Genomic DNA, 27,484 nt, shown 5'->3' on the forward strand with positions numbered 1-27,484 from the left:
CATGCCTCCGTGATATATCATTTTGTCGTCGCATTGATTAGAGGGTGTTACCGTGTTAGTGCACAGTTGTGGCAATGGTGCTGGCGATCGTGGTATTACTTGTGGTAGTCTAGGTGATGGTGTGAGGTGGAGTGATTTTGTAGGTTGAAAGTGAGTATGAATTAGGAAATACTAAAAATTTAAAATAAAAGTAACATCGTCATTAACAATGCCGTTATAAGTAATATTTTGACGTCAAAATGGTCAAATAACAATTCATATGTAGTATATTTGTACACTTAATTAAGTCGGAGAGAACAAAACCTAAAGCCTAAACGCTAACATACCCCTTGACTCATCTAATTGAAACCCAATTGAATTTTCACTCACTACTTCAAGTCTACAACACAAACAAACAGTCAAAATTGAAGCAAACCATTACAGAGAAAAACTTCCATGGATACACTAGCAGAAGGTTTATGGGGATTAGCAGATTATCATGAGCAAAAAGGTGAATTTGCAAAGGCAATCAAATGTTTAGAAGCAATTTGCCAAAGCCCAGTTTCATTCCTCCCAATAATCGAGGTCAAAACTCGTCTTCGAATCGCCACCCTTTTGTTGCGCCATTCTCACAATGTCAATTATGCCAAATCTCACCTTGAACGTTCTGTATGTTTGTTCATCTCTCTCTTCTTTCTATTTCCTGAAAAGGGGTTTTTCATTTCGTAATTTTATCTTCATTTTTTGCAGCAATTGTTGTTGAAGTCGATTCCTTCGTGTTTCGAATTGAAATGTAGGGCGTATAGTTTGTTGAGTCAATGTTATCATCTAGTTGGGGCGATACCATCTCAGAAGCTGATTTTGAACAAGGGTTTGGAGCTTACGAAGTCGCTCGGTGATGGGTATGCTCTTTTTTGGGATTTTATGATGATTTATGTTGTTGCTGTTTTTGGGGAGTTCATGGGTTAGATTGAATTCCCTTGTTGCTAATAGTCAGTAATTGTGTTGAATGATTAAGAGGTTTTTGTCGAATTCGTGATGGGTATGCTCGTTTTATTGATTTTAAGAATGAAAATGTAGGTAGTTATGATGGTGAAATCATGGGTTAGATTGAATTCCCTTGTTGCTAATAATCAGTAATTGTGTTGAATGATTAAGAGGTTTTTGTCGAATTCGCAATGGGTATGCTCATTTTGTTGTTTTTAAGAATGAAAATTTAGGTGGTTATGATGCTGAAATCATGGGTTAGATTGAATTCCCTTGTAATTGTGTTGAATGATTAAGAGATTTTTGTTGAATTTGTGATGGGTATGCTCGTTTAGTTATTTTCAAGAATGAAATTTTAGGTTGTTATGAGGCTTAAATCATGGGTTCAATTGATCTCCTTTTGTTAACATCACTACTTACTGTATACTTTTGAGATTTTTCTTGAAATTGCGATGCGTATGCTCATTTGGTTGGTTACTTGAATTGCATTTGGTTTCAAAATCATGGGATAGATTGAATTATGTTGCTAAAGAGTAAAGAACTTTAATTCTTGGTGATTATGACGGGTTTTGGACTGATACATATTGTTTGGTTGAAGTTTTGCAGCAAAGTTATGGTATTGCAATTTCAGTTCACAGCTTTCTACTGCTTTGATTATAGAAGGCGACTATCAAAATTCCCTTGCTACTCTTGAACAAGGATACAGCTGTGCTGCTGAATTATGTTATCCTGAATTGCAGGTTAGTTTTCAACTGAGTGCTGGCTGTGAGACTTGGTGTTGATTGTAATTTTGTAATTTGTTACATTAGGTGAAGTGTGAGATCACTGAGATGTGATGATATGAGTGGTGATATAAGTGGTGAGATCACTGAAATGTGATGATATAAGTGGTGGCAATACCAATATTGTGTTTCATATGATTTTTCCCCCTTTATAAATGTTTCTGGATCTGCAATAAGCCTTATGTTCCCTGATTTTGTTCAAACGTGTAATCTAAGATCCCTTTGCTGCTTATGTGTCTGGTGATAGCAGTAAGCTTTATTTAGGGTGTTAATTATATGTATTTGGTGGCTAATGTGTACTAGAACCATGTTTTAGGGATGCCATCCTTTATGATTGGATACATATATCAATGCTTTTTATAACTGGAATCCTAGTCCTCTTTCAGCATCGTTACAAGTACATCTCTCATAGTTTTCTGGAGTGTCTCTGACAGACCTAGAATAGCAGCCCTTTGCTCATGTTATGGGGAGAATATAAATGGTATACTTGAGGTGTTTGTACATTGTCTGTAATAATAGAAGTCTTGATGGTATTGATAACATCAAGGGAAGTGATTGTGAGTATCTAAGCAGGAATGACTTTTAGTAAATGGCTCCATTGTTTAAGGTTTTGGTATGGGCTTGTGTCGAAAACTAAATAGACATCTTGACTAGGCTTTGAGATTGTTAAATAATATGCTGTTGTGACTAGTGAGCTTGAGAGGATGACGCTGACAATGGTGAGTAAAGATGCGGTGTAGGTAATTATGCCATGTCTGTTGGATTATCAAAACAAGCAAGCCCTAATAAGGATTTAGAGGTGTGTGGATAAAGTGATGAACTATTGCTCATAACTTTCAGCTTACTCCATGTATCCGTTAAAGCATCTTTTGTCCTATCTATTTGTTTGGGTGATCATCATCTGTGGAATTTAGGTAATAGCTTTTAAATAGAAGGTCTTTATCCTTTTGTCTGTATCAACTCACAGCCTCAAGAATTATTAGACTTGTTGTAGTTCTTAACTTCTATAGCTTTCCAGGATTTTGAGTATTTAACCAAGTTAAACTCTGTTTGCCTTTGTTGTTTGTACCTTAATGTAGGAATTAGGATTCAAGTATTCTCAAGTCCAGTTTCTGGATCCCTATCTATCTTTATCTTATCATTATGTTTGGTTGATGTGTAAGTAATCTTCTTAAAAGGCGTCCTATATGATGTGGCTTGAAGTTAACTGTTTTTTAACTTTTGGTTTATGCCTTCAGATTTTCTATGATTCTTAAATAAATATTTTATGAAATGCAACTACCTCATCTTTCATATCTCAGTTCTTGAATCTTTCTTTTGAACCATTGCCCCTCTACAGCTTACCATCTACTTGAAACTTATCATTGAATATTTGAATCTTCTATTTTTCTTTTTTTTTTTTTATTTTTCTTTATTTTATTTTTCTTTATTTTTTTTTAATCAATGATCACTTTATGCTTTTTTTTTTAAACACTCCTTGAGAAGTTCTTAAATCTTATTCTTGGCTCTCTTGTAAAGCTCCCTTAATTTTTCTTGGATGCTCTTCCTTTTCTCACTTTACTCACCTTTTTCAAATGATTATCCTGTTATGTCCTTTTCTTTATATCATGCAGTTCCTTATGACGATTCATGTTAGCCGACCTTAAATCATTTTGGGACTAATGCTTTTTGTTGTTGTTGTTATCCCTTTATGCTTATTCACAGCTAACAAAATATGTTGACATTCTTGTTTTCCTTGACCTATATGGTAGATCCTATGATGATAGATTATGTGTACCATATTCTTCATCCAATAACTTGTTTAGTATTTTCCTTCTTATTTTTTTTTTTTTGTGGTGGTCAGATGTTTTTCGCGACATCGAAACTTCATGTCCACTTGATGCAATGGGATGATGTGGACATGGTGGAACGGGCTCTAGCAAAATGCGATGAGGTGTGGAACTCCTTTGAGTCGAATAAGGTATTTTAACATTTCTTTGTCACAAAAGTGCAGGGCTGCTGGATGAATCTTTTCTATTGCTTATTTAGTGTGATTACCTAGAATTCCTGCTACCTTTTTTTTGTCATAAAGTTACACTGTTCTATATTCATGCACCAAGCCAATCAAGCTGACCGTTGTCTTAAAGCATTGATTTGTTTCTCTTCAGCTAGAAAGGGGTTTAAAGGCTTTGTATGAGTAATATTTCTGTGCCTTGATGTTTAGATAGGTATTTGTGTTTGTTGTCGCCTTCTAGCTTGTTATGGTAGTGTATTCTCTGTGCTGTTTTACTAAATAGTTCATGCTCAGAATCACCTTTACAGCTCTATGTGGCTTGCTTAAAAAAATACTGTGACCTTTCTTCTCTTTTGACTAATGGATGAAAAGAAGAATAATTAGCTTCTTATTAGTGGAGCTCCTTCCTCTTAATTAACACAACACATTCAGAAAATGTACAGGAGGTGGCCTTGAGTAATTATCAAGTGTATAGAATTTGGCTGGGATAATTTCTTTTCTTTCTAAGTTTCTAACAGATCGAAAGTGTTCAAGTTATTGGCTCATTTGATCAGGCAGCATTTATGAGTCCTTGATTCAACTTTCCCTCAGAGAAACGATCAAGAAATGCCATTAGTACCAGGGTTACCTTCATCCTTTCTTTCTCTCCGTCTCACCCAACAAGATAAACCACCTTATCAAAAGTAAGCATTTGGTTATCTCCTTCATTATTGTTTTCAATTCCATTTCCACCTCTCCCTTATAGATATCATAAGATTCCCTTTTTGTGGTAACTAGTTAGCTACTCCTTACAATGCAGTGCAAAGCAAGTAATTCTGAGTCTTCTCAGTTCTCACTATTCATAAGTACTCTATCAGGCAACGTAATTCTTGGTCTTGGATCTGTGATTTGTCAATCACTCAATTGACATCAATCTCGGTGTTACCATAAAGCTTCATTCTAAAATGTAAACAAAATCTTACTCCTTGTGTTCGATTTCAAGATTTTAAAATGCAACTCACAAATTGGTGAATTGTTTGATTTGGATTTAAACTGCCCTTGAGAAGAAGGATTTGACTGTGTTTTTAGTGAGACTCAAACCAAGAGTAGCTTTTAAAAAAAAAAAGTTGCCTCAGTATTAATTCAAACATGTGATTACCTGAGAATCAAATCTTTGATGTATCATCGTATCTCAACCGCATTGTAAAGTTTAATGATCTTACTGCAATCACTATAGGCCGTGATTGTCACTGACCATTGGCATTGGCTAGTGGTGTGTGGATGCTGTCACAACTGTGACCACATCAAAATTTAAAACGGAAATTTCACCAAATGCCACTGACAAATTTAAAAATTCATCAAATGCCATTGCACTTTTCAGAATTCACCAAATGCCACTTACAAATAGTAAAATGTCACATCGTGCCATTAATGAGGCTTGGGCGTTAACAGTCCGTTATCGCGAAATGACCTCTATGCCCTTATTGTCTTTTATGGCGCCTTAAAGTGCATTGACTCTCTGACTTCTAAAATTTAGATCAAAAAAAAAAAAAAATTTCCCTCGTTGTTCTTCACAAACCTTCCCCTATTCTTCGAGCTTTCAGCAACACTCAGACCTTCAAACCATAATCAAGGAAGAAGCTTTCTTCGAACACCTGAACGACATACGCAACTACATTGACGCTTTATCGTTTGTTGAACTTGGGCGAACCTGAAAATCGGTGAATTGTACTCGGGTACTAGAAGGAAAACAGTTGAGTTCAAATTTTTTTCGGGGTGCTGGAAATAGCAATCAAGGTATTATTTTCCCTTTCGATCTTCATTTCGCGCTTTGATTCTGAATTTTTTATCGAAAATTGAGTTACGGTTAGGGTTTTATGAAATGATCAGTTTTATACGCTTATTTGACTTGACCTGTGTGATTTATTGTTAAAATTCATGTTAAAGATGGTAATTTGTGGGTATTGATTTTGCATTGATATGAATTTTGGGTTTGTGAAGTACTTGAAATTCAATTTGGACAATGTTGTGTTGGTATGTTGTTTTGTGATATGACTGATGTGTTGGTATGTGGTTGTGAATTTGAATGATGTGTGTTGATGTTATGTGTAATTTGTTGATGATAGGATGAGTAGAGTGTGGCTTGATGTCCATTACAGAGATCAGGGCTTTGATGTGTTGGTTGATGATACTGACAGAACAAGTCTAATGGACTTGTATGAGTTTATGTTTGAGGATTATGTGAAACAAAATGTGATCCTTCCCAAATGCTTCACTTTGTTTGTATTTCCACCTAGAACTAATAGGAAGTTGGAGTTAGCTGGGGATAGGGACATGCTTAAAATGTGGGAGTGGTTTCAAGGGAAGGAGACAGTAGAAATATTCTTGGAGGAAGAGCAAAGTCCTAGGCAGGTGTTTAAGGATGCTGAAGCTAATTGGCAAAGAAGGGTTAAGGCCATGGCTGACAAAGCTAGATTGGAGGAGGAAAAGGCCAGAGAGAGAGTTGGAGGAACAACCTTTTAAAGTTGCAGTTGAGGTGTCTGTTGCTAATGTTGATGGTGGTGATATGGAGTATGTTAGAGTGTTTGACATTCCAGGAGAGCTGATGAGGTTTTCCTAGGGGCATCTCATCTCAACCTGAGCCTGAACAGAGTACTCAGCCTTCCACTCCACCTAAACACCCTCAACAAACTTCTCCTATGAACCAGCCCAAATCCTCAAGTTCAAGCAAAAAAGAAGCAGAAACATCTGAACCTCCACCACCTCCCCCAACTGGAAATGCTATGCCTCAGAAATCCAAAAAGGTGGGTAGGTCAAGACCACTAGGGTTCAGAACAAAAAAGAAGAGTGGGAAAGGGGTTGCTGGGGGAAGCAATGAGAGGGTCAGTTTAAGGAGATATGAAAGAATTAGAAGGTCACCAGCTAGGGTTGACAGTAGTGAGGATGATAGATCTGATGATGATGACAGTGAGGATTCAGATTACATAGAATCTGGTAGTGAAGACTTTGATGATGCTGATGATCTTGGGGACTTCATAGAAGGAGAGGAACAATATGAATTCTTGTATGATGACATCCTAGACAAATAATTTGAAGATTATCTTGATGGGAGCCAAGCAATGGATAAAACATACAAGAATGACAAGGTTTGGAGACACTGTGAATTTGGTAGCATTAAACTAGAGCCATGGCTCATTTTTGCAGACAAACAATCATTCAATGAAGTTTTTAAGGATTTTTGTGCACAAGAAGGGTTTGGAGTCAATGAAGTTTGTAAGGATTTTTTGGATGAACATGATTGAAACAGGAAGAAATATATGGAAGACATGTTCAAGTAAACACTTTATTCAATTTCATCTCAATTACATGTTCACTTCATCATTACAATCACAAATATCACACACATCAATACACCTAATTTCAAAACAGAATTTAAAAGTTTTTGTTGCTGTTTCACTTTCTTCTTCAATTGCTTCAATTCATCATGCAAATTGCTATGTCCCAGTCCATCCCTATCATAGTAGCTTCCCGTACTTTGACCTTCTTGCGCCTTCAAAACTTTGCACCATTTGAAGCTATTACACGAGTCACACTTGTAGTAAAGCCTTTGTGGATTTAATGTTGACTCCGAACTTCTAATCGCGTATTTTCTGCCACAACCGCAAAATTTGGTTGGGACTCGCACATATGCACACTCGTGTGTTGAGGAAGATGTGTTTGATATCAAACTCATGATTATGCAAGTAGGAGGGATGCAATTTGTGTTCTAAGTCTTACCTTTATACAAGAATGTGTGTGCAACGGCTACTTTGCCCCATCAATAATTCAAAATTGTTAAAAAAAACTAGCCGTTACTTTAGAGGTATATTGTGTAATAACTTTAATAAGTAATGGCATTTGGTGAAATTAGTAAATATTCTGTGGCATTTGGTGAATTAGGAATCCCATTAACGGACTGTTAACGTCCAGGCCTCATTAATGGCACGATGTGACATTTTACTGTTCTTTGATGAAATTTCCGAATTTAAAACCATGGTCACACTCACTACTCATGCTTTCATGTATGGCTCGCCAATTTTGTCTTCTACTTAACCAATTTGGTCCATCACAATTTAATTTCCACTTACCTTTAATGGGAAATCCACTTACCTTTTTTCTCTCTCACAATACCTACACCTTCAATCGTGAATTTGCCCATCCCCTGTTAGTTTTATAATATGTACACTTAAGCTGAATTGAAAGTTTAATTTGAGATAGGGAAAGTACATGATAGTGGATACTCCATCAGGTTCCAGGAGCCTTTTGATCAGTAATGCTTGAGGGAGTTTGTAGTTGGCTTCTCACACCGGAATTATCGCTGCTTTAAAGAAGAGGCTGTTCAAACTTCTCATATTTCCCCTTGGTGACTATATGTCCCATGTTACAAACTTCGTACTAGTAAGAAATATGTATCTTGTAGGGAATCCCACATACTCGTTCTTGGGATTTGGTGATTAGTAATAGATGGTAAATGTTTATTCACTTGGAAAGGTCAAATACTTCGTTGTGCACAAACACTTACTCTATTTGTTATTTGATGCTTCAAATTTTAGATCTTAGGCTCTTTTTGATTTGGATTTTACATTTAAATTTGACTATCAAACTCTCTTAGGCAGTGTTTGGATACAAGAGTTTCTTCGGAATTATAACAATCAACTGTTAAATCTGAATTATGGAAATTCAAATCCAAATATGCTATTTGGGAAATACTCTCTCTCTCTTGACTTGAGAGAAGAGGTTGGGGTGTGGGATGTGGGTTGGGATTCTCTAATTACTAGTTATATTTCAATTTTTTTTATTTAAGTGCCTTAAGAACATCAAAGAATTTGGGCAAAACATTAGATTTGAAATTCTTTGGGCATCCAAGAACTAAATGAACCTAATTCCAGAATTTTGGGTGACATTCTTGCATCAACCCTCCTGACTCCACTATAGATGGAGTGCTTAGAGATTTTGCTACATGTAAGGATATGATTGAAAATTTGAGTATCTGGTTGCTTCTACGGGTTCTGGAATATTTTATGGGACACACCAGAGAAGTGGGAGAATGAGGTAATGAGGGACCTAAAGTTGGTGTGAGCATTGGCAGCATTTACTGATTTGCTGTGATTTCTTTCTCTTGTGGTTGTGCTTAGTTTGAGTCTAGTTAAACTTTTTCTTTGGTTTCTCAACTTGGTCATCTTTCTTGAATTTTATATTTATATGGAAATAGCTCTGGCAAGGAAGGGGGGGGGGGGGGGGAGAGTGGAATAGGATTGCAATGAATGATATATCGGATGTGTTTTTCTAGAATCAAAACTCGATTTGTTTCTAGAGCTTTAGGACCTATTGGCCACACCTTATTGTTCCATCTCTCCTTGTTAATTGCTAATCCTTGAGAAGTACGAGTACAAATAAGGATGATTGTTTTTACTGCTGCACTTCTGGCCTCTTTTAATTTGATATATTTAGCTGAATAAGTCGTTCGGTTTATTTTGCAATTTGTGTTTTCCTTTGTCATCAATTTCTTATTGGAACTTTGTTCATTGATAATTACAATTTTCTTAATGTGAAGCTGATGACCTGCTTTGTGTGCCCATCTTGATTTTGCCACTTCTTTGCAGACACAGCAATGTCTTGGTTTGCTTTTTTATAATGAGCTACTGCACATTTTCTATCGGTTTCGTATATGCGACTACAAGAATGTTGCTCAACACATTGACAAGCTTGATGCTGCTATGAAGGCTGACTTGCAGCAAACAGAGCATGTTCGTAAACTAACCAGTGAACTCAACGCTTTGAACCACTCTCTCTCCGAGCCTGCTATGAAGCAGAGGGATTGCTCACTACTGATTGAGAAACGTGCTCATCTTCAGCAGCAGCTCAGGACTATAACCACATCCAATTTAATTCCACAAGGTTATACTGATTCTGCTGGTGTTGATTATGAGAGGAGGCTATCTGCTGACAAGCTCGAGCTGGCACCATATCCTATTGATGGGGAGTGGTTGCCCAAGAATGCAGTTTATGCTTTGGTGGACCTTATGGTTGTAATTTTTGGGCGCCCAAAAGGACAATTTAAGGAGTGTGCAAAGCGGATTCAATCTGGAATTCAAATTATCCAAGGTTGGTTGTTTTTAATTTTTTTTATTTAATTGCGTCTTCAGGTTTCTTATTGTCAAAAATTTAGTTCTTAGTTTCATTGGTCATCTTGTCACTATGCTGCCTGTCTATATTAATTATTGTACTCTCTCCACTCCTTTTTGCCTATCCCATTTGTCTTTTTGCACAATCTCCCGTGCACATCTTTAAACATCAATATCTTCAACCAAGCGTTGTAAAAAATTATAAAAATTTGATATTTGATTCTACAATACTCTACTACATATGGAGAATAATCAAACAAGATCCCACTTGAGACATGAATATGTTTTTACATCAAAGGTTCTTATTTACTCCTCAATGAAAATTCCAAATGGGGCAAACAATAAGGAACGGAGGGAGTACCTATTAAAACATCCCACTCCTGTAGTGGTAAGTGGAAAAAAAAAATTCATATCTTTAATAATTTTTTCCTAAGATGTCTTGTGAAGCTTTCCCTAAGTATATTTGCATGTTAGACATGAGACACTTAATATTTTACAGGAGTGGTTCACTATATTACCCTCTTAGCTAGGATTGTGACATGTAAGTAGTAGCAAAAGCATCATGTTTGATTCGATTGACTTTGTACAATGTGTAGTATTAATAGACTATTCTCTGACTGGATGTTTCACATGTATTTTCCTGCAGTTGAACTATTAAGGCTGGGAATCACAGATGGTGTAAGAGGTAAGTTGGATTAATCTCTGAAATAAAATCTGAATTATTGGCCAAAAAAACCAATAACTGAATTGTGTTAATAGTAACCTAAAGCATTTAAACAAATAAAAACCTGTGTATCACTTGGGTGTAGTGATTTCAGTTGAAATTTTAACTGTCATCTTACCTTGAAAACATTAGAGGGGAAATGAAAGGAACATATAAAGATTAGACAGTGCATTAAGCCTAGGCACTGAGGCACAAAGAAATAGTGGTCTTGTTAGATGCACCTAAGCGCACTAAGGCTCACAACCTTTTTTAATACCAAAGTTTAGAAATTTTATTAAGAACCACTTCAATGGAATCTCTATTCTAATGATTTATTATTTTTTTCCCTTCATAATCTTTTTTTTTTTTAATAATTTTTAAAATATTGGATTCAATCTATGTTCATATAATGTTTTGTTAATTTATAATTATTAAATTTTTAAGTCATTAATTTTAGTTTTAGTGCCTTTTTTTTTAAAATTTTTTTTTTTAATCTTTGATTCAAGACAAACCCTTCTTTAGATACTGCTTCCTTCATTTCTTATTAGTTGACACATTTTGACTTTGGGCATTATTCACGTTAGTTACTCTAATATCATTTATGATCTATACAGAAGATTTATGTGGGTTCCTACTAGATACATCTCCATGTATATTTTACAAATGTCAATTTTATTTTTTTAAATAAGATTTTCCTATTAATAATTGAAGATATTGATATTTGAAACAATGCATTTCCCAATGTGCCTAAAGAAATGTGTCAACTAGAAGGAAATGGAGGAAGTATAGTTTTATGACCTATCTCTTTGCAAGCCATGGTGGAGCTGTCTCTATTACCTTTAGTCTGGTTAAATAAAATGATTTATCAGAAGTATTACCAAAATGAATGTAGCTTTATCCTTTTTTACAGAAGTAGATCTTCAACACTCCGCTATTTGGATGGCTGGTGTCTATCTGATGCTGTTGATGCAATTTCTTGAAAATAAGGTGGCAGTGGATCTCACACGAGCTGATTTTGTTGAAGCTCAAGAGGTGGGTTGTTAGCTTCCTATATGCACAAAGGAGATTTCCCCTGTTATGCTTATCTTATTGCTCCAGATTTCTTTTACCTTTGCCCATTTTTCTGTTTTGTTCTATAAATTGGACTTTGCTGATGGATAAAGCACACAATTAAACTGATTGGGTAGGAAATACTCTTTTGGATGTTCAGCTCTTTTGAATGTAAATTTGTTGAATTAAAATGTGTAGGTAGGCTTGTCAGTTCCCATTCTAAAAAAATCTCTGCTGATAATTGGATTTAATATTGTAGTTTTTCTTCTACAGTTCCTCAACTCGATATGAGGCAATCAGTAATTCATTTGTTGATTTTGAATCTTTCCATTCCAATGTTAGGTAGCTGAGTTTTATCACAGATAACAGTGTTCCATTTAGCCAGAATTCTAGGAGACTATTTGATTAGTACTGATTTAAAATCATATCTTTCAATTACCAGAAGGTTTTTCCATTTAGCCAAAAAAATCTACTTTCGCAGTTAAATGTCTAACTTATCATTTCTTTTTCTCTTTTTTGAGTTTTTTCTGAACTGTTTTTCAGTCAATTATCCCACTTATCTTGCTATAGTATCTACATTTTCTTTATTTCTTTCCCCCAAGGACTTATAACTTTAATTCCATAAATGAAAAAGTGAATCCATAATTTTTGGGAACTCTCTACTAAAGTGGCTAGTTTAACAAAATTATATCCCATAATGGCTACTTATAAATTCTAATATTGAAACTAACCAAAGCCTTAAGTTGGAGGCATATACCACAGTTATTCTTTTTTTTTTTTTTTCCTTTTCTTATGAACCAATCTAGGTTTGTTTTTCTCTTCGTAGGTTCATTTTTATTTTTTTTAAAGACAACCCACAACATTTCTTACCTATGTCTTTTAAGTATGTACTACTCCCTCCAAATCTATTTAAGTGCATCACTAGGTTGTGCATATGACTACTATGTTCTTTATATATGCTAAGTTACAACAAGACACATCCTTAAGAAATTCTATTTTCGCTATATATTTTGGTCAAAGTCCAAGACCTCGATAAGTTAATCAAACTTTCAATTACCAAAAGTACAAAGCTCTGAATGATATTACCAAAGCATTAAAACAGTGCAATAATTTCAACATCAATCAAGATTTAATAATAATAATAAAAAAAAAACCACGCCGTAGTTTCTACTTTTGCACTATAGCCAGTCTGCCATTTTTCAAATTGTGGTTCCAAAGTAAGATCCTACGTCTATTTTGAGCAAAATTTTAAGGAACATTTTTAAATACTGGAAAAAAAATATATTAGATACATTCATAAAATCCCATTCTGTTAATGTCATATTAATTTGCAATTGCGAGACCAATATTAAATGAAATTGGGTTTGATTTGAAAACTAGCTGTCATTAGTGAGCAATATAAAACAATTTGAAATTTAGAATTATTAGATGAAATAATACAGAATTAGATAGAGTGTAAAGAGAGTGATGAGAACGGCTATGAAGAGTGTGTAATTTGGTTGTAATACTAAGCATAAAAAATTAACTAAAAATAAAATATTGGCTGGTTCTCAAGGAAAACAAAAAAGGAATTTTTTTTTTTTTGTTGTGGTTTGATGTAAATATGCCTCAATTCAATATTTTAGCTAATGTTGGTATTAAAATATGTAAATAGCCTTATTAGCAAACACTATTGCTGAACTAGCTAATTTAGTAAAAGATCCTAATTTTTTAAATTAATTACATTAATTACTACCTCCGTTTTGCTAAGTGTTACTTGCATTTGGCGGGGTCTCCAATGTAATATTTTGATCATTAATTTCGTTGATTGTGCATTAGTAAAAATTATACAAAGTTGATATTTTGAAAATTCATAACAATACGAATCTAATAAAGATCAAACTTGATAATGTTTTTTTTTTTTAAGATTTTTTTTAAATTTTTTATAATATATACACAATTAGATGCGGTCAAAATTTTAATACTTTGACCTTGTGAATAGTAGGTGGGTAGAACTTAGGAAAACGGAGGTATTAAAAGATAAACTAAAAGATATTTTAGTTTGTGTGATATTTCTCACTTAATAATAAACTTAAAGGAAACTTCGTGAAGACCCACCTTTAAATCTTAAAATTGCGAGATAATACTTTTATAATATTTTTGTTTATTTATTTTTTATTTTGTGAGAAAGTACCTTATAAAACCATATCTTTTAAGAGTCACACCGTTTATTTGGAATCCGAACTCTGAAGTTAGTGTTCAAATGATTGGCCCTCATTTTTCGTCCTTTGTGCGTGTTGCACACACTTTTTTTAATTTTCTTATCAAACCTTCTCTTTGCTTTGTAGGATCTTCTTTGTTTAAAACTCTAAGCTACTTAAATTTACTAAGCAAAATAAATCATACCCATGATAGGATAAACAAGCACAAATGGTTCTATATAATGAATTTTCTTCCTTCTGTGAGGTAATATTCACTATAGTGAGCAAATCACACTTGCTCTAATTTTCATCAATTAAAAAGATACTCCATTATCCAACAACTCGGACTTGAGGCTACTTAATTCAGTATCCATCAGTTTTTGGTAAAAATTTCAGTATCCATTTTGCTGCAATTATTTAGCAAGAATAATATCAATTTTGGATTTTGGTGCTCATTTTTACGTTTTGTTGAGCAAATATAGTTGAAGTTATGGGTTTGATTTTGACTATACATCTTATACTTTATCCCAAGTCTTCATATATGTAAACAACTCTTAATTGCGAGATCTAATATTTACTTTTTAATAAATGGATTTTATATGATGGTTTACTTTGAACATCATTTAATTGCGAGATGTAATGTTTACATTTCATATGTAAGCATTTCTTAATTGCAAGATCTTAAAGCATAGTGTGAGTTTAGTTGTATATTAAATTTTGAGGAGTAAAGCTAATTTTTGGTATTGATGAACTCAAGAAGAATCTGTTCAATATTGGAGACCAATGAGTCCCATCTCCAAGTGGTCTTATGACATATTTCCAGACTTTTTGGGATGTATAAATAGATATGTTATGTTGTGTACTAAGGATTTTGTGGAGAAAAATGGGACTAGTTCTTAAGGTAGGGTGTTTGTTCTGGTTATATTTTCTATGAGGTGATACAGAGGAATATGTTTTATATATGGAGAGGGGTAGAGTAGGGATTGTTTTTCCTGTTTGTGCTATATGTGGATAGTGGTCATTTGAGGAGATGGTCAATGGTTTCTTATGGTTTGAGTCATGAAGATTCTACTTTCTCTTTCTATTTATTATCAAGTTGGTTGATGTTTTGTCATTTGCGCAGGATTTTATTAAGGGGATAAACATGGAGTTCATAAGTAGGCTGTAGGGGGAGGGGAGAGTGTTATCTCTTACTTGAGTTGATGGTTGATTTGGAGAAGTTTGTGAATACTTTTATTAATCTTTACTTCTTGGGGGGATGATCTTAAGACTTGAGATTCAAGATCAGTTTACATATGTTTACCATGATTAGGATAATTCAGCCCCATTGATTTGAATGGGTTGATTTTCTGAGGTTGTGGCATCCAAATTCCTTACTCACATAAGACTTCTGTGAAGATGCATTTTAGAAACAGTTTATTGCTCAAATAGATGACTTAATTGCAGTGTCCATATACTTGTCCTTTATTTTACCATATTAGGCAAGTACATCTGGTATAATTGCTCTCAAGAGCAAGTAAATGCAAACTGTTTCTAGATGCTAAGCAGTTAATCCTCTCAAAAACCTTTAATTTCTAAAAAAGAAATGAGAAGGAGATGCTATCTGGATGTTGAGTCATTTAAAAGTGTTATACGAAGAGTTATGAAAAGAAACACCAAAAACATCAACCAGCCATAGTTCTGAAACAACTCGATTCCTAAACACTCGCCTTGTTAGATTTTCAGGTTAACTTTTAGAGCCTTTCTTGTAGAACAAATATTCTATGAAGTGGACTGTCCATCTTTGAATTACTAGTGATACTAACATATGGCACAACTCAGTTGAGAGTAGTATGATTTGTGTATGTGCTTAGCTGCTTACTGTGGGAAGGCAACCGAGGGGAGGCAGATGAGAGGGTGTGCTGGAAAGCTTTTCAAAGGATGTCATATACAATAGTTAAGATCATTCAGCTAGGAAGTTTTTGTTTTCTGCTAACTGTGAGATGGGGATCAACTTGTTTCTTTGTTGTGAGCATGTACATGGCAGGGATTTCCTGATGTTAATAACTGGGTTGCTTCACTCTCTGTTTTTGTAATTTGATGTCCACCTGTATGAGTGTGCTATGAACTCAGCTCACCCTGTCAATGTAACAGTAGTCACAAGCACACGCACAGAAATATAGGAGGAAAGCTTAAGGGTATTAAATTAAGAATGGAAGATTACTACAAGGTCTACTACTACTGCTATTACAATAAAGATAGAATCTTGGAAGGAATACTGCTGCTACTATCAGACTAGAGATTACATCAAAATCGGCATACCCTTACAAAACCCTGCTTTTCCCCTTAAATACTCAGTCACCCTTTCCCCAGGTTACCCTAGAATTCAGAGCACCCTGTCACACTCTGCCATGTGGCTGCGCACCCACTAATCAGAGAAAAATCCTCTTTTGTCCTCTAGTGCTTCTTCACCTTTTGTTGTTTTGTGCCTTTTCCTTACATAAACTTGAATCGGTTTGGATGGGCTAGCCTGATCTATTGCAATACTCCCCCCGGGGACAGACACCTTGTCCTCAAGGTGGAAGTGAGGGAAACGCTGATCCAAGGCCTCAAACTCTTCCCAAGTTGCTTCAAAAGTGGGCAACCCTTTCCATTTTACCAGCACCTCGACTCTAGGATCCACCCCATCTCCTTTTTGTCGCACTTCCAAAATCTCTTCGGGCTCCACCACTAGCTCCAAGTCAGCAGTAAGTTGGCTGGGTAAAGTGGGTAGAACTGGAAGGCTTCCTACAGCCTGTTTCAATTGGGAAACATGGAAGACAGGATGCACCTTGCTTTCCTTAGGCAGGTTCAAGTGATAAGCCACCTTACCGATGCGCTTCAATATCTCAAATGGTCCATAGTAGCGGGCTGCAAGCTTTTCAAAAGGACGTTTGGCTAGAGACCTCTGTCTATAAGGTTGCAGCTTCAGGAATACCATATCCCCAACTTCAAATTGCACATCCCTTCTCTTACAGTCTGCTGATTCCTTCATGAGTTGCTGGGCACGGTTCAAGTTCATCTTTAGCTCATCTAAAATCAAGTCGCGCTCCCTCAATCCTTCTTCCAGATTACCTAGGGCTGTGGCTTGCCTTTTCACCTTCCATAGCCTCGGAGGATCCCTCCCATATACCACTTTAAATGGTGTCATCTTCGTGGCGGTATGCGGTGAGGTATTGTATGCCAGCTCGGCCCATGGCAACCATTGTGACAAAGACTTAGGTTGATTAGTGGTGAAGCAACGAAGGTAGGTCTCCAAACTTTTGTTCACGACCTCCGTTTGGCCGTCGGTTTGGGGATGGTACGAGGTACTACGCTTGAGGAGCGTTCCTTGTAGCCTAAACAGCTCCTTCCAGAAATTACTCATGAAGACCTTGTCAGTGGGAACCCGTGCAGCCTAACCACATCTTTCACGAACATCTCAGCCACCTTCAAAGCTGTAAAAGGGTGCTTAAGGCCGATAAAATGGCTGTATTTAGATAGACGGTCCACCACTACCAAAATTGAATCCACCCCTTTTGAAAGCGGAAGCCCTTCAATAAAGTCCATCAATATCTCTTCCCAAATCGCCTCCGGCACGGGCAATGGCTGAAGCAACCCTGCTGCCCCTTGTTGCGATGTTTTACTCCTTTGACAAACCACACATTGCTGTACATACTCACCCACACGCTTCCTCATTCCTGGCAGAACCATTCCGCAGCAAGCTTCAAGTACGTTTTCACCTCTCCCACATGACACCCCCTGTTGGAGTATCATGGTACTCACCCAAAAGAGCTGGAATAAATTTAGAAGTTTTCGGCAAAACCACACGCCCTTTGTACAGCACTCGATTTCCCTCCAGAAAAAACCCTTTTTGCCCTTCCGGGTTTGCTGCCAGATTGTTCCAAAGGCCTTTGAGCCAAGGGTCCTCTGAAATCTCTCTCTCTAACTCATCCCACTCTACAACCTGTGTTGAAATTAAGGCCCCCAACTGAACCTCGCTGCTGCCCTTCCGAGAGAGAGCATCGGCCACCTTATTGGATGGTCCGGGCTTGTATTGTATCTCAAAATCCATGCCCATCAACTTCCTCATCCACTTTTGATACTCCCCTCCCACTTCACGTTGTTGGGTAAGAAACCTCAAACTTTGTTGGTCGGTTCTTATGACAAAGTGTCTTCCTAACAAATAATGCCGCCACTTCATGATCGACAAACTAATGGCCATCAACTCCTTCTCATAAATGGATTTGGCTTGATTCCTTACCCCGAGAGTCTTACTAAAATATGCTATAGGCTGCCCTTGTTGCATCAATACGGCTCCAAGACCATACCCCGAAGCATCCGTTTCAACAACAAACTCCAACTGAAAATCGGGCATCCTCACTGGGGCTGTCATCATAGCATTTTTAAGGGCTGTGAACGCATGAGCCGCCTCACTAGACCACCGGTAATTGTCCTTCTTCAATTGCGAAGTGAGAGGTCCCGCGATTTGAGCATAACGAAACACAAATTTCCGGTAATACCCGGTGAGACCTAGGAAGCCCCTCAACTCCCTAATGTTTTTCGGTTCTTGCCACTCCATAATCGCCTTCACTTTCTCCATATCCATAGCCACCCCCTCTTTTGAGACCACATGACCCAAATAGGCCACTTCTTCCTTCCCAAACTCACACTTCTTCCAATTTGCATACAACTCATGTCTCTCCAACAACTCCAATACTACCCTCACATGTTCCTTATGCTTTTCCTCACTCTTACTATACACAAGTATGTCGTCGAAGAACACCAAAACAAATTTCCGCAAGTGAGGTTTAAAGACCTCGTTCATGAGCGATTGGAAGGTTGCCGGGGCGTTGGTTAAGCCAAACGGCATAACAAGAAACTCGTAGTGTCCTTCGTGTGTACGAAAGGCTGTTTTGTGAATGTCTTCCGGCTTCACCCTAATTTGATGGTAACCGGATTTCAAATTCAATTTCGAGAACCATTTAGCCCCATGTAACTCATCAAGTAGCTCATCGATGACCGGAATTGGAAATTTATCCGGCACTGTCTCCTTGTTTAAGGCTCGGTAATCTACACAAAATCGCCAACTTCCATCCTTTTTCTTCACAAGTATCACGGGGCTTGAGAAAGGGCTAGTAGAGGGTCGAATGATACCGGCTTGGAGCATTTCATGAATCAATTTCTCGATTTCATCTTTTTGTATCTGAGGATATCGGTATGGTCTGACACTTATGGGGTCACTCCCTGTTTTGAGTACGATGGAATGCTCGTGTGCTCTTTGCGGTGGGAGGCCCATTGGCATCGCAAACACTGCTTGAAAACTCTGTAACAAGTCTGCCAGGAACGGGGGAGGTGGTTGCTCAGCTACTCCTCCTCCATCTCCTCTCGTCAACTCACTTAACTCAACTAACACCCCCTGTTTTTCCTTCACCAAATTTCTGATCATGGCCTTCAAAGTAATTTTTGCTTCTTCGAGAGAAGGATCCCTCGTTAGAGTGACTGGCATTCCACCCATATGGAACTTCATAATGTGTGTCTTCCAATTCGTAGTCACCGCCCCCAATTTCTCCGACCACTGTACTCCGAGTATGACATCGGCACTTCCCAAATCCAAGGGTAGGAAATCCTCTATCACAGCAATGCCACCATCCAGTTGTAACTTAACCGCCTTGCATATCCCACACCCCTTAATCACCTCGCCATTACCCAAAGCTACACTAAATTCACCTCCTTTCGAAATCGGCAAGGCCAATTCCGTCACCAATTGAGCCGAGATAAAGTTGTGGGTCGCCCCGGGTTCCACCATGACAACCACGGGTTTTCCGGCCACCTTCCCCCGAAGTTTCATAGTCTTCGGGTTGGATATTCCGATGACTGAGCACAGCGAAACTTGTACCTCCTCTTCACTCTCTTCTTCTACCTCCTCGGGTGGTGGTGCTTCTTCTCCGGCCACCAGGAGCACGCTAAACTCTCTCCTCTTCCACCGGTGCCCCACGTGCCAAGCTTCATCACATCGGAAACACAAGTTTTTCGCCCTCTTTTCCTGCATCTCTGCATCGGTCAACCTCCTCGTGAAATTCGAGCTTCTTCCCTGAGTTATTCCTTTGGTGCCGATCTTGTTAACAGATGTGTGTGATTCGGTGGGGTGAGGCCCACTTTTCGCTGGGTTGGCATGGTTTGGCACTCCATATGTTTGCACCAGACTTGACCCACCAATTTTGTTGGATATAAAAGATGTTCCCACATGTTGGGCCGGCCCACTTGATGTTCCAGCCTTTAAGAAATTTGGGCTCAACCTCTTGGACTGGTACACCCTATTCTTCTCCTCTATCCTCCCAACTAATTCCATGGCCCCTTCTAGGTTGAACGGGTTCAGCAATCGTAACTCCGTTTTCACCTCACTCTTTAGCCCGTTGATAAATTGACCCAACATCAGTGATTCGGGTACACCATCCAAAGGAGCTGCCATCTCAATATATTTCCGCCTGTATTCCTCCACCGTCCCAGTTTGCTCCACCGCCAACCATTGCTCGTACAAGGGCCCGGTGTGAGATGGCCGGAATTCGTACAACAACCTCTGCTTCAAGTCAACCCAGCCCCCAATCGGACGCCTCTTCTTTTCCCAGTGAAGCCACTTGAGCGCCGCGCCATCCATGGCTACCACAGAGGCTTCAAGCTTCTCCCTTTCGGTTAACCGGTAGAATTCGAAAAACATCTCCGCCCTCAAAACCCAATTATCCGGGTCAGTACCCTCAAACAGCGGCATCTCTAGCTTCCTATGTCTCCAGTGTCCGCCGCCGCCGCCCGATCCGTTGCGGTGGTCGTATTGATCCTCCTCTCCCATTCCGTCTCCCCGCCAACCCCGATTGTTCCTCACTAGGGTGTTGCGAACCTCATTCTCTCCCTGCACCTGACTATTGTCACCGTCCAAGTTGAGAACTGAATGAAAGATGGGTTGCTGCTGTGGTGGTGGTCTGGGCACTCCAGTTTCCGTTCTCTTCATCTCCTCGCGAAATTTCTGATTGTTTTCCCACTCGATTAAGGCCAACCTCTCTTGCTCTAACCGGAATCGATCGATTCTTTCTTCTACCCGGTTCTGGCTAGTGTCTCCTCAGACCGCTTCCTCTCTGCCTCCAGAACGCCAACCGCTGCCTGAACTGCCCTCTCAACGGTTGCCTCTTGTGCTCCAAGCTTCTCCACAATGCTCTTAAGGTGTGCCCTCTGTAAGTCGAACTTCCCTTCGATGGTCTGTAATCGGGATTCAACCTCTCCAAGTTTCTCATCCGTTGCGTCAATTTGCTGGGTTAGGGTCGGGGTCACCATGATCGAATGCTCTGATACCAATTGCTATGAACTCAGCTCACCCTGTCAATGTAACAGTAGTCACAAGCACTCGCACAGAAATATAGGAGGAAAGCTTAAGGGTATTAAATTAAGAATGGAAGATTACTACTAAGTCTACTACTACTGCTATTACAATAAAGATAGAATCTTGGAAGGAATACTGCTGCTACTATCAGACTAGAGATTACATCAAAATCGGCATGCCCTTACAAAACCCTGCTTTTCCCCTTAACTACTCAGTCACCCTTTCCCCAGGTTACCCTAGAATTCAGAGCACCCTGTCACACTCTGCCATGTGGCTGCGCACCCACTAATCAGAGAAAAATCCTCTTTTGTCCTCTACTGCTCCTTCACCTTTTGTTGTTTTGTGCCTTTTCCTTACATAAACTTGAATCGGTTTGGATGGGCTAGCCTGATCTATTGCAGAGTGTTGTGAAAAGGGCTGCAAAACTTTGTGGCGAACTGCTTTTTGCTTTTTAGTTGCTTTTATTTGTTTACTACCTCCATTCCTATTTTATTCTTGAAATTTTTAATCACAGCAATTTATGCAATTGGAGAGATAGTGTTGATGTGGTGACTGGATAGTAATAGGATAAGTAAGTGAGTGTAAGTGTAAATATTTTGGGTAAGAGAGGTGAGGTATTATATGGTGTGTGCCAAAAATGGAATGAAGTGAAAGTGTAAAGAACTTTAAGGAACGGACTTGTGGCAAAAGTATTAAGAACACATAGGAACGGAATTAGTACTGTATTTTTTTTCATGATTTGTCTTCTGATTGAATGTCTTTTAAATTATGGGATCAAGTGGTGTATTTGGCTTCTTCCTAGACTTACACTGGTAGAATTTGAGCTTGTTGTGTCTCATTCACCCTTTAACTTGGATTAGAGGGCTTTTTTTTTTTATTATTTTATTTTTTTTTATTTATATTTTTATTTTTTATTTTTTTTATTTTTCATTTATATTTTATTTCTTTAATATTTATTTTTCCCTGTATTTCTTGATGATGCTGATCATCTGGTCCCCCTCTTCTAATACCTCTTCTGTTTTATTAATCTAATTTTTATTATAAAGTGTAGCTGTGTGTATCATTTTGTCAGCTTTGAACAAAAGCTAGCATATTGTTAGGCTGAATTATGTTTATGTTCAGCTTTCTTGACCCTGTTTTTTTTTTACTTCAAATCCTGAGCATGCACTTTATCAATATATGTAACTTTTGTGAGTGTCACACCTACAAATAGGGATAGGTTGGCTTGGGTACAAGTGCAGCCTCATTTCAGCTTGCTGAGATGCATGCTTTCTTTGAAACTGTAATATAAACTTCGACCGCTCTTAACAGCTATCTAGTTAGAAATTTAGACCAGGTTTTGCTTTTCAAGTGATTTTCATGTCAATTGTAAATTTGCATTACCTGCAACTTATTTTAGTTACATTGAAATTGCATTGGCCGACTGCTTTGTGTGGAGAGGTTAGGCATGTATTGTAGTTTGTATATGAACATGGTTGTCCTTGATGAGGATGACAAGTCTAATCTGAGTCCAGATATTGCCTATTATTATATGTTTAAATGTCTGAACGCTTATTCTGTTTCTTTTTATTCGTATGCCTTTACAGGCTTTGGTGCAGATGAGAAATTGGTACATTCGTTTTCCAACAATCTTACAGGCTTGTGAGAGCATTATTGAGATGCTAAGAGGACAATATGCACACTCAGTTGGTTGCTTCAATGAGGCGGCTTTCCATTTTGTTGAAGCAGCAAAGGTATATACTTTTGTATAATAATTTTGGTTTTTGGTAGATATTTAGTCATGATATACATAAGCTTAGTCTTTTTTGTTATTGGAACAACAAAAGAGAGATTGCTTTTTATGTGCTCCTGACTCTGAAATCATTTGCAGATGACAGAGAGCAAGTCAATTCAAGCTATGTGTCAAGTGTATGCAGCTGTCTCTTACATATGTAATGGTGATGCAGAATCTTCTTCACAGGTAATTAATTTTGTCATGGCATAGATAGAGTTTATTTTATTTTTTAATAGAAAGAGACATAGGTGATTTGTATACATTGTGCATAAAATACTCCACCTTTATTAATTTTGTTTCCTGGCAGGCTCTTGATTTAATAGGGCCTGTCTATAGGGTGATGGATTCTTTCATTGGAGCACGAGAGAAAACAAGTGTTCTGTTTGGTTATGGTCTTCTGTTGATGAAGCAGCACAATCTTCAGGAGGCACGGTATGCATTTAGAATCTTGATCTATCTTTTGCTTGAATTGGATTGCTACAGCCACATCAAATATTGTGGGTTACATTCTAAATTTCATTTGAATAGCTATATTTTTATGAGAATGAGCACTTTTCAATTTTATATAGCTCAGCTCTTACACTTTTTGGCACATGAGCACATCACATCCACGGCTTTATAGAATATTTTGACTAGCCTTTAGAAATCATGGACAGGTAGCTGCAGCGAGATTTCGACTGGTTAGTGATGAGGCATTGCTATCTAGACAGGAATTTTTTTATGAGATTTTTTGTTTTATTTGACTGCTTATTATGGTGTTATAATGGCCTACAATAACCATGATGATTGGACCTTGGGTACTAAGTGTTTTGTGAGGAATATGCATATGGAATTGGGAAGTAATTATCTAACCTTAGGATAACCATAATTTATGAGAGGGCTGGTTTGGGGGGGGAGCGGGAGGTTTGAGGAGATTGCATTGGTCCTATTCAAATAGGCTGTCTTTTCTCTCTTACCTCATTGTAAACCAATTCCTAAACAGGTTCAAAATACAGTAATCGGTGATTTGAATGGTGAATCTTATTTGGAGGTAGGGGATTATTGTTTCAAATATGATCAATGGTTTACAGTGGAGAATCCATGACAATGTAATGTGGACTTTAATTGGCTTGGCTAGAGGTAGGAGACACTAGGCTGGGCAGAAATTGAGAATTATACAATCAAGATAAGTGGATAATTATGTAAAATTCTCCATCCGTCCCTTTTTTACATTCCTGTTTGTAAAATTACACGGGAATTAAGGAACTAAGAATAACACAAATAACAATAAAACAAAACACAATGGGAAGTACAAAACATTAAATGATGTCTTTGAGTAAAACAAAGATAGATTAATATTTAATGATGCCATGTCATCAATCCTTTGCAAAAAAAAAAAAAAGGACCAATAACATGCTCCTATTGGAACATTAAAAACCAATCATATTCAACTAAATTTAGGCACAAGGATTCTGAATTTTTTTAAGGGGAAAATAAGAGTGAGAATAGGTAAGTAAGAGTGATCATTAATTACAAAACAGAAAACAAGAGATAATTTGGGATATTTGAAAAAAAACTTACTAAAAAAGGAAAGGAGGAATGTAGTTTTGGAATACCAAAAAAGGAAAGCCGGAATGTAAAAAAGGGACGGAGGGAGTAGTAATTAGTGATCAGAGTAGAGTTGAAGATTTTACAGTGAAAGATATGAGTGAAATGGTAAGATTCAGACCTTTCTGGGCTGTTAACATATGTTACAAATGTGGACGGTGGACTACATTCAAACTTCTATTGATGAGATGCAGGTGAAGACTGACGAGCTTGAACATTTGATCAGGCTAAATTTAGCGAAAAGTTACTATTTTACATTGCCGTTCTTGTGGCTGTCATGCAATGACGTTTAGCTTTTCTATTTCGTTTTGTGAACCTTATTTATGAGAATACCTCTTTGTATGTTATCTTATGTGGCATTTTGGTAAGGTAGAGAGAAATATGGGACTCAAAGAATAAAAAAGACAAGAATTCAATTCTGCTTTATAATTTATATGGTTTTGGCAATTGTTTGAGGTTTGTTAATTTCACTAATTTGCTTCTATGCTGCAGGATACGTTTGGCTACTGGATTGCAAATAACTCACAGTAATCTGGGAAATCTTCAGTTGGTTTCGCAGTATCTAACAATTCTTGGAAGTTTGGCCCTTGCTCTTCATGACACTGCACAAGCTAGAGAAATTTTGAGGTCTGCTTTGACATTGGCGAAGAAACTTAATGATATCCCAACTCAGATCTGGGTACTATCGGTTCTCTCAGGTTTGTCTAGAACAAAATATCTCTCTAAGTTCAGCACACTTATACTGCTATAGACGTGTAATAAAGTTGGACACCTGAAATTTAACTTTCACAAATGATAGAATGCATCTGAGACCAAGCTTGCTCTAATTATGAACCAAGTAGAATACAAGAAATGGCGCTAAGGCCAAAAAAGACAAGGTATTAACTAATAATATGTACACTTGGTCAAGCCACATTCTGCCAATCTGCTGAAGCTTAAGATCACAGTGATAGCTGGAACTTTAGCATTGTCACACTGCTCTGTACCACCCAAAGCAAGTAAACATAAGCTGCACACAGAAAAATAGGACTGTTTTGAGCTTGCATTAGGGGTTCTGATGTGTTTTTAAATTAAACAAATTCATTGATGTTGAATCGTAGGTGATGTATAACATTTTATGGACCACCACACCATACGTATCAGTAGGTGATTGAAACACCTGTTGTGTATTAATCGTCAACCTCTAATTATGTGTTGATTGTTCACTAGCCAAATGAGGTACTTATTTTTTTTATTATTTTTTTTCAAACAAATTTGTGCAACTGCAGCACTGTATCAGGAGCTGGGAGAGAGGGGAAATGAATTGGAGAATTCAGAGTACCATAGAAAGAAGATAGATGATCTGCATAGAAGACTTGCAGATGCTTATGCATCAATTCACCATATTGAGCTGGTAAGCTTTCATTATGTTGCTTAGGAAAGATTTAATTTTTTTGGCCTTCACTAACTAAAACAAAAGCTGAAGGTTCATCCGCTCTTGTTTTACTATTGCAGATTAGCAAAGATAAAATTGAAGTTCACCAGCTGCTCAATTCTGATACTAAACGTGCTATGGCAAGTTCGTCGATGAAGGTTGATCTTGACATCCCGGAATCTATTGGTCTGGCCTCATCAATGCCCGTAACTTCATCCTCGCGGCTTGTTGACTTAGATTCTGGAAGACGCGGGAAGAGGAAAATTTAGCTTGAGAATGTATATATTTGTAACTGTCAGAACTTATTTATCTGTATATATTTATATGGCATGTATCTTACTGCCAAGATTAGGAATATTTACCAGTCATATGCAATGAAATTTGCTTTTCTTTCTCATTCTCTAATTGTATTGTGTTGCGGATTGCGATCTGCATGTAGCAATTGTGTAAGCTAGGAAGCTCAGATCGCTTGGTTCTTAAGGAAGTTTGCCCTTCTAGTTTTCTGCCCCATCTTGAGCTATACTCCCGTAAGCTTCTGAACAGTATAGTTTTATTTTTAACTTAGGAATTGATTTAGTTAGGTAATGATTATCATCTTGTTGTTCAAGTTTATTAAACAAACTCACATTCACAAACCAAGACTGGTGATGTAAATTATATTGAGGCGTGTTAATCTTTTTGTGTTCACATCTTCGTACCAATCTGAAATGAATAAAAATTGCAGATTCGTAAACATGTAAGAATTTCAATAGGGTTCATCGGTTTCAAGTTCCAAAAATCAAATTTTTTCATGTCAATTGACAATCCGACTTCATCAATCACCTTGACAAGGCAAATTTGGACAATCAGAACAAAGCAACAGTTGAAAAATCACAACATAAAGTATGTTATGTACCATTTGTTCAGAATGGGATGAATAGTACTGCAATATAGGGGCCGTTTGGTTCACCCGGGGTAAATGGAATGGAATGAACAAAGGGAATGGTAGAGAATGGAATGAAATCACCTAATATTCTCTATGTTTGTTTTAAAAACAAAGGGAAACAATCCCATCAACCCACCACCACACAACCACCACACAACCACCCACGTTCCACCTTTTCTAGCCACCATCCGACCACCAAACCACCAGCCACACCTTCGCCGTCTTTCCCCTCACCGTCGCCTCCCATTCGCCGCCTCCGCGCAACCGTTTCTTCCCTGGAGATCAACCCTGAAAAACCCTAGAAACTCCCCTCCCCCGAAAAACATCATTCACTCCCCGAAAAATCGTTCGTCTGACCTTCCCCCACCCTCGAAACCTTAGGCGACGCAGCGAGGGGAAGGGGAAGGGAGGCGCGGCCGGCTGTGAGGGGAGGGGAAGGGAGGCGCGACTGGCGTGAGGGGAAGGGAGGCGCGGCTGGCCGTGGAGTGGTGGTGCGGGTTTCCGATAAGTTGAAAAGGTGGAAGGGTGGTGGTATGGTGGTGTAGTGGTGGCCAAGGAATGGGAATGGGAAAGTCTAGGGGGGGGGTGGGGAATGGAG

The 27,484-nt window shown here is 37.8% G+C and overlaps 1 protein-coding gene across 1 annotated transcript; it reads left to right on the forward strand.

Annotated features, from left to right (window-relative positions):
- The first annotated feature begins 288 nt into the window (after positions 1 to 288).
- LOC110716130 (sister chromatid cohesion protein SCC4-like) lies at positions 289 to 26,648 on the forward strand. Its single transcript, XM_021894763.1, has 13 exons — positions 289 to 648; positions 730 to 881; positions 1,565 to 1,706; positions 3,592 to 3,708; positions 9,363 to 9,864; positions 10,531 to 10,569; positions 11,498 to 11,619; positions 22,773 to 22,919; positions 23,057 to 23,146; positions 23,268 to 23,392; positions 25,040 to 25,245; positions 25,816 to 25,940; positions 26,042 to 26,648. The coding sequence occupies exons 1-13, from the start codon at positions 436 to 438 to the stop codon at positions 26,228 to 26,230; spliced, it is 2,169 nt and encodes a 722-aa protein (XP_021750455.1). The 5' UTR covers positions 289 to 435; the 3' UTR covers positions 26,231 to 26,648.
- The last annotated feature ends 836 nt before the right edge of the window (positions 26,649 to 27,484 follow it).

The sequence above is a fragment of the Chenopodium quinoa genome, unplaced genomic scaffold, assembly GCF_001683475.1.
Source record: "Chenopodium quinoa cultivar QQ74 unplaced genomic scaffold, ASM168347v1, whole genome shotgun sequence".
Taxonomy (NCBI): domain Eukaryota; kingdom Viridiplantae; phylum Streptophyta; class Magnoliopsida; order Caryophyllales; family Amaranthaceae; genus Chenopodium; species Chenopodium quinoa.

Bases quoted from the DNA above. Each gene is read 5' to 3' on its own strand.
- LOC110716130 (XM_021894763.1), top strand. From the start codon at position 436: ATGGATACACTAGCAGAAGGTTTATGGGGATTAGCAGATTATCATGAG. The intron at 649-729 runs GTATGTTTGTTC...CATTTTTTGCAG, and splicing joins AATCTCACCTTGAACGTTCT to CAATTGTTGTTGAAGTCGAT. The intron at 3,709-9,362 runs GTATTTTAACAT...ACTTCTTTGCAG, and splicing joins ACTCCTTTGAGTCGAATAAG to ACACAGCAATGTCTTGGTTT.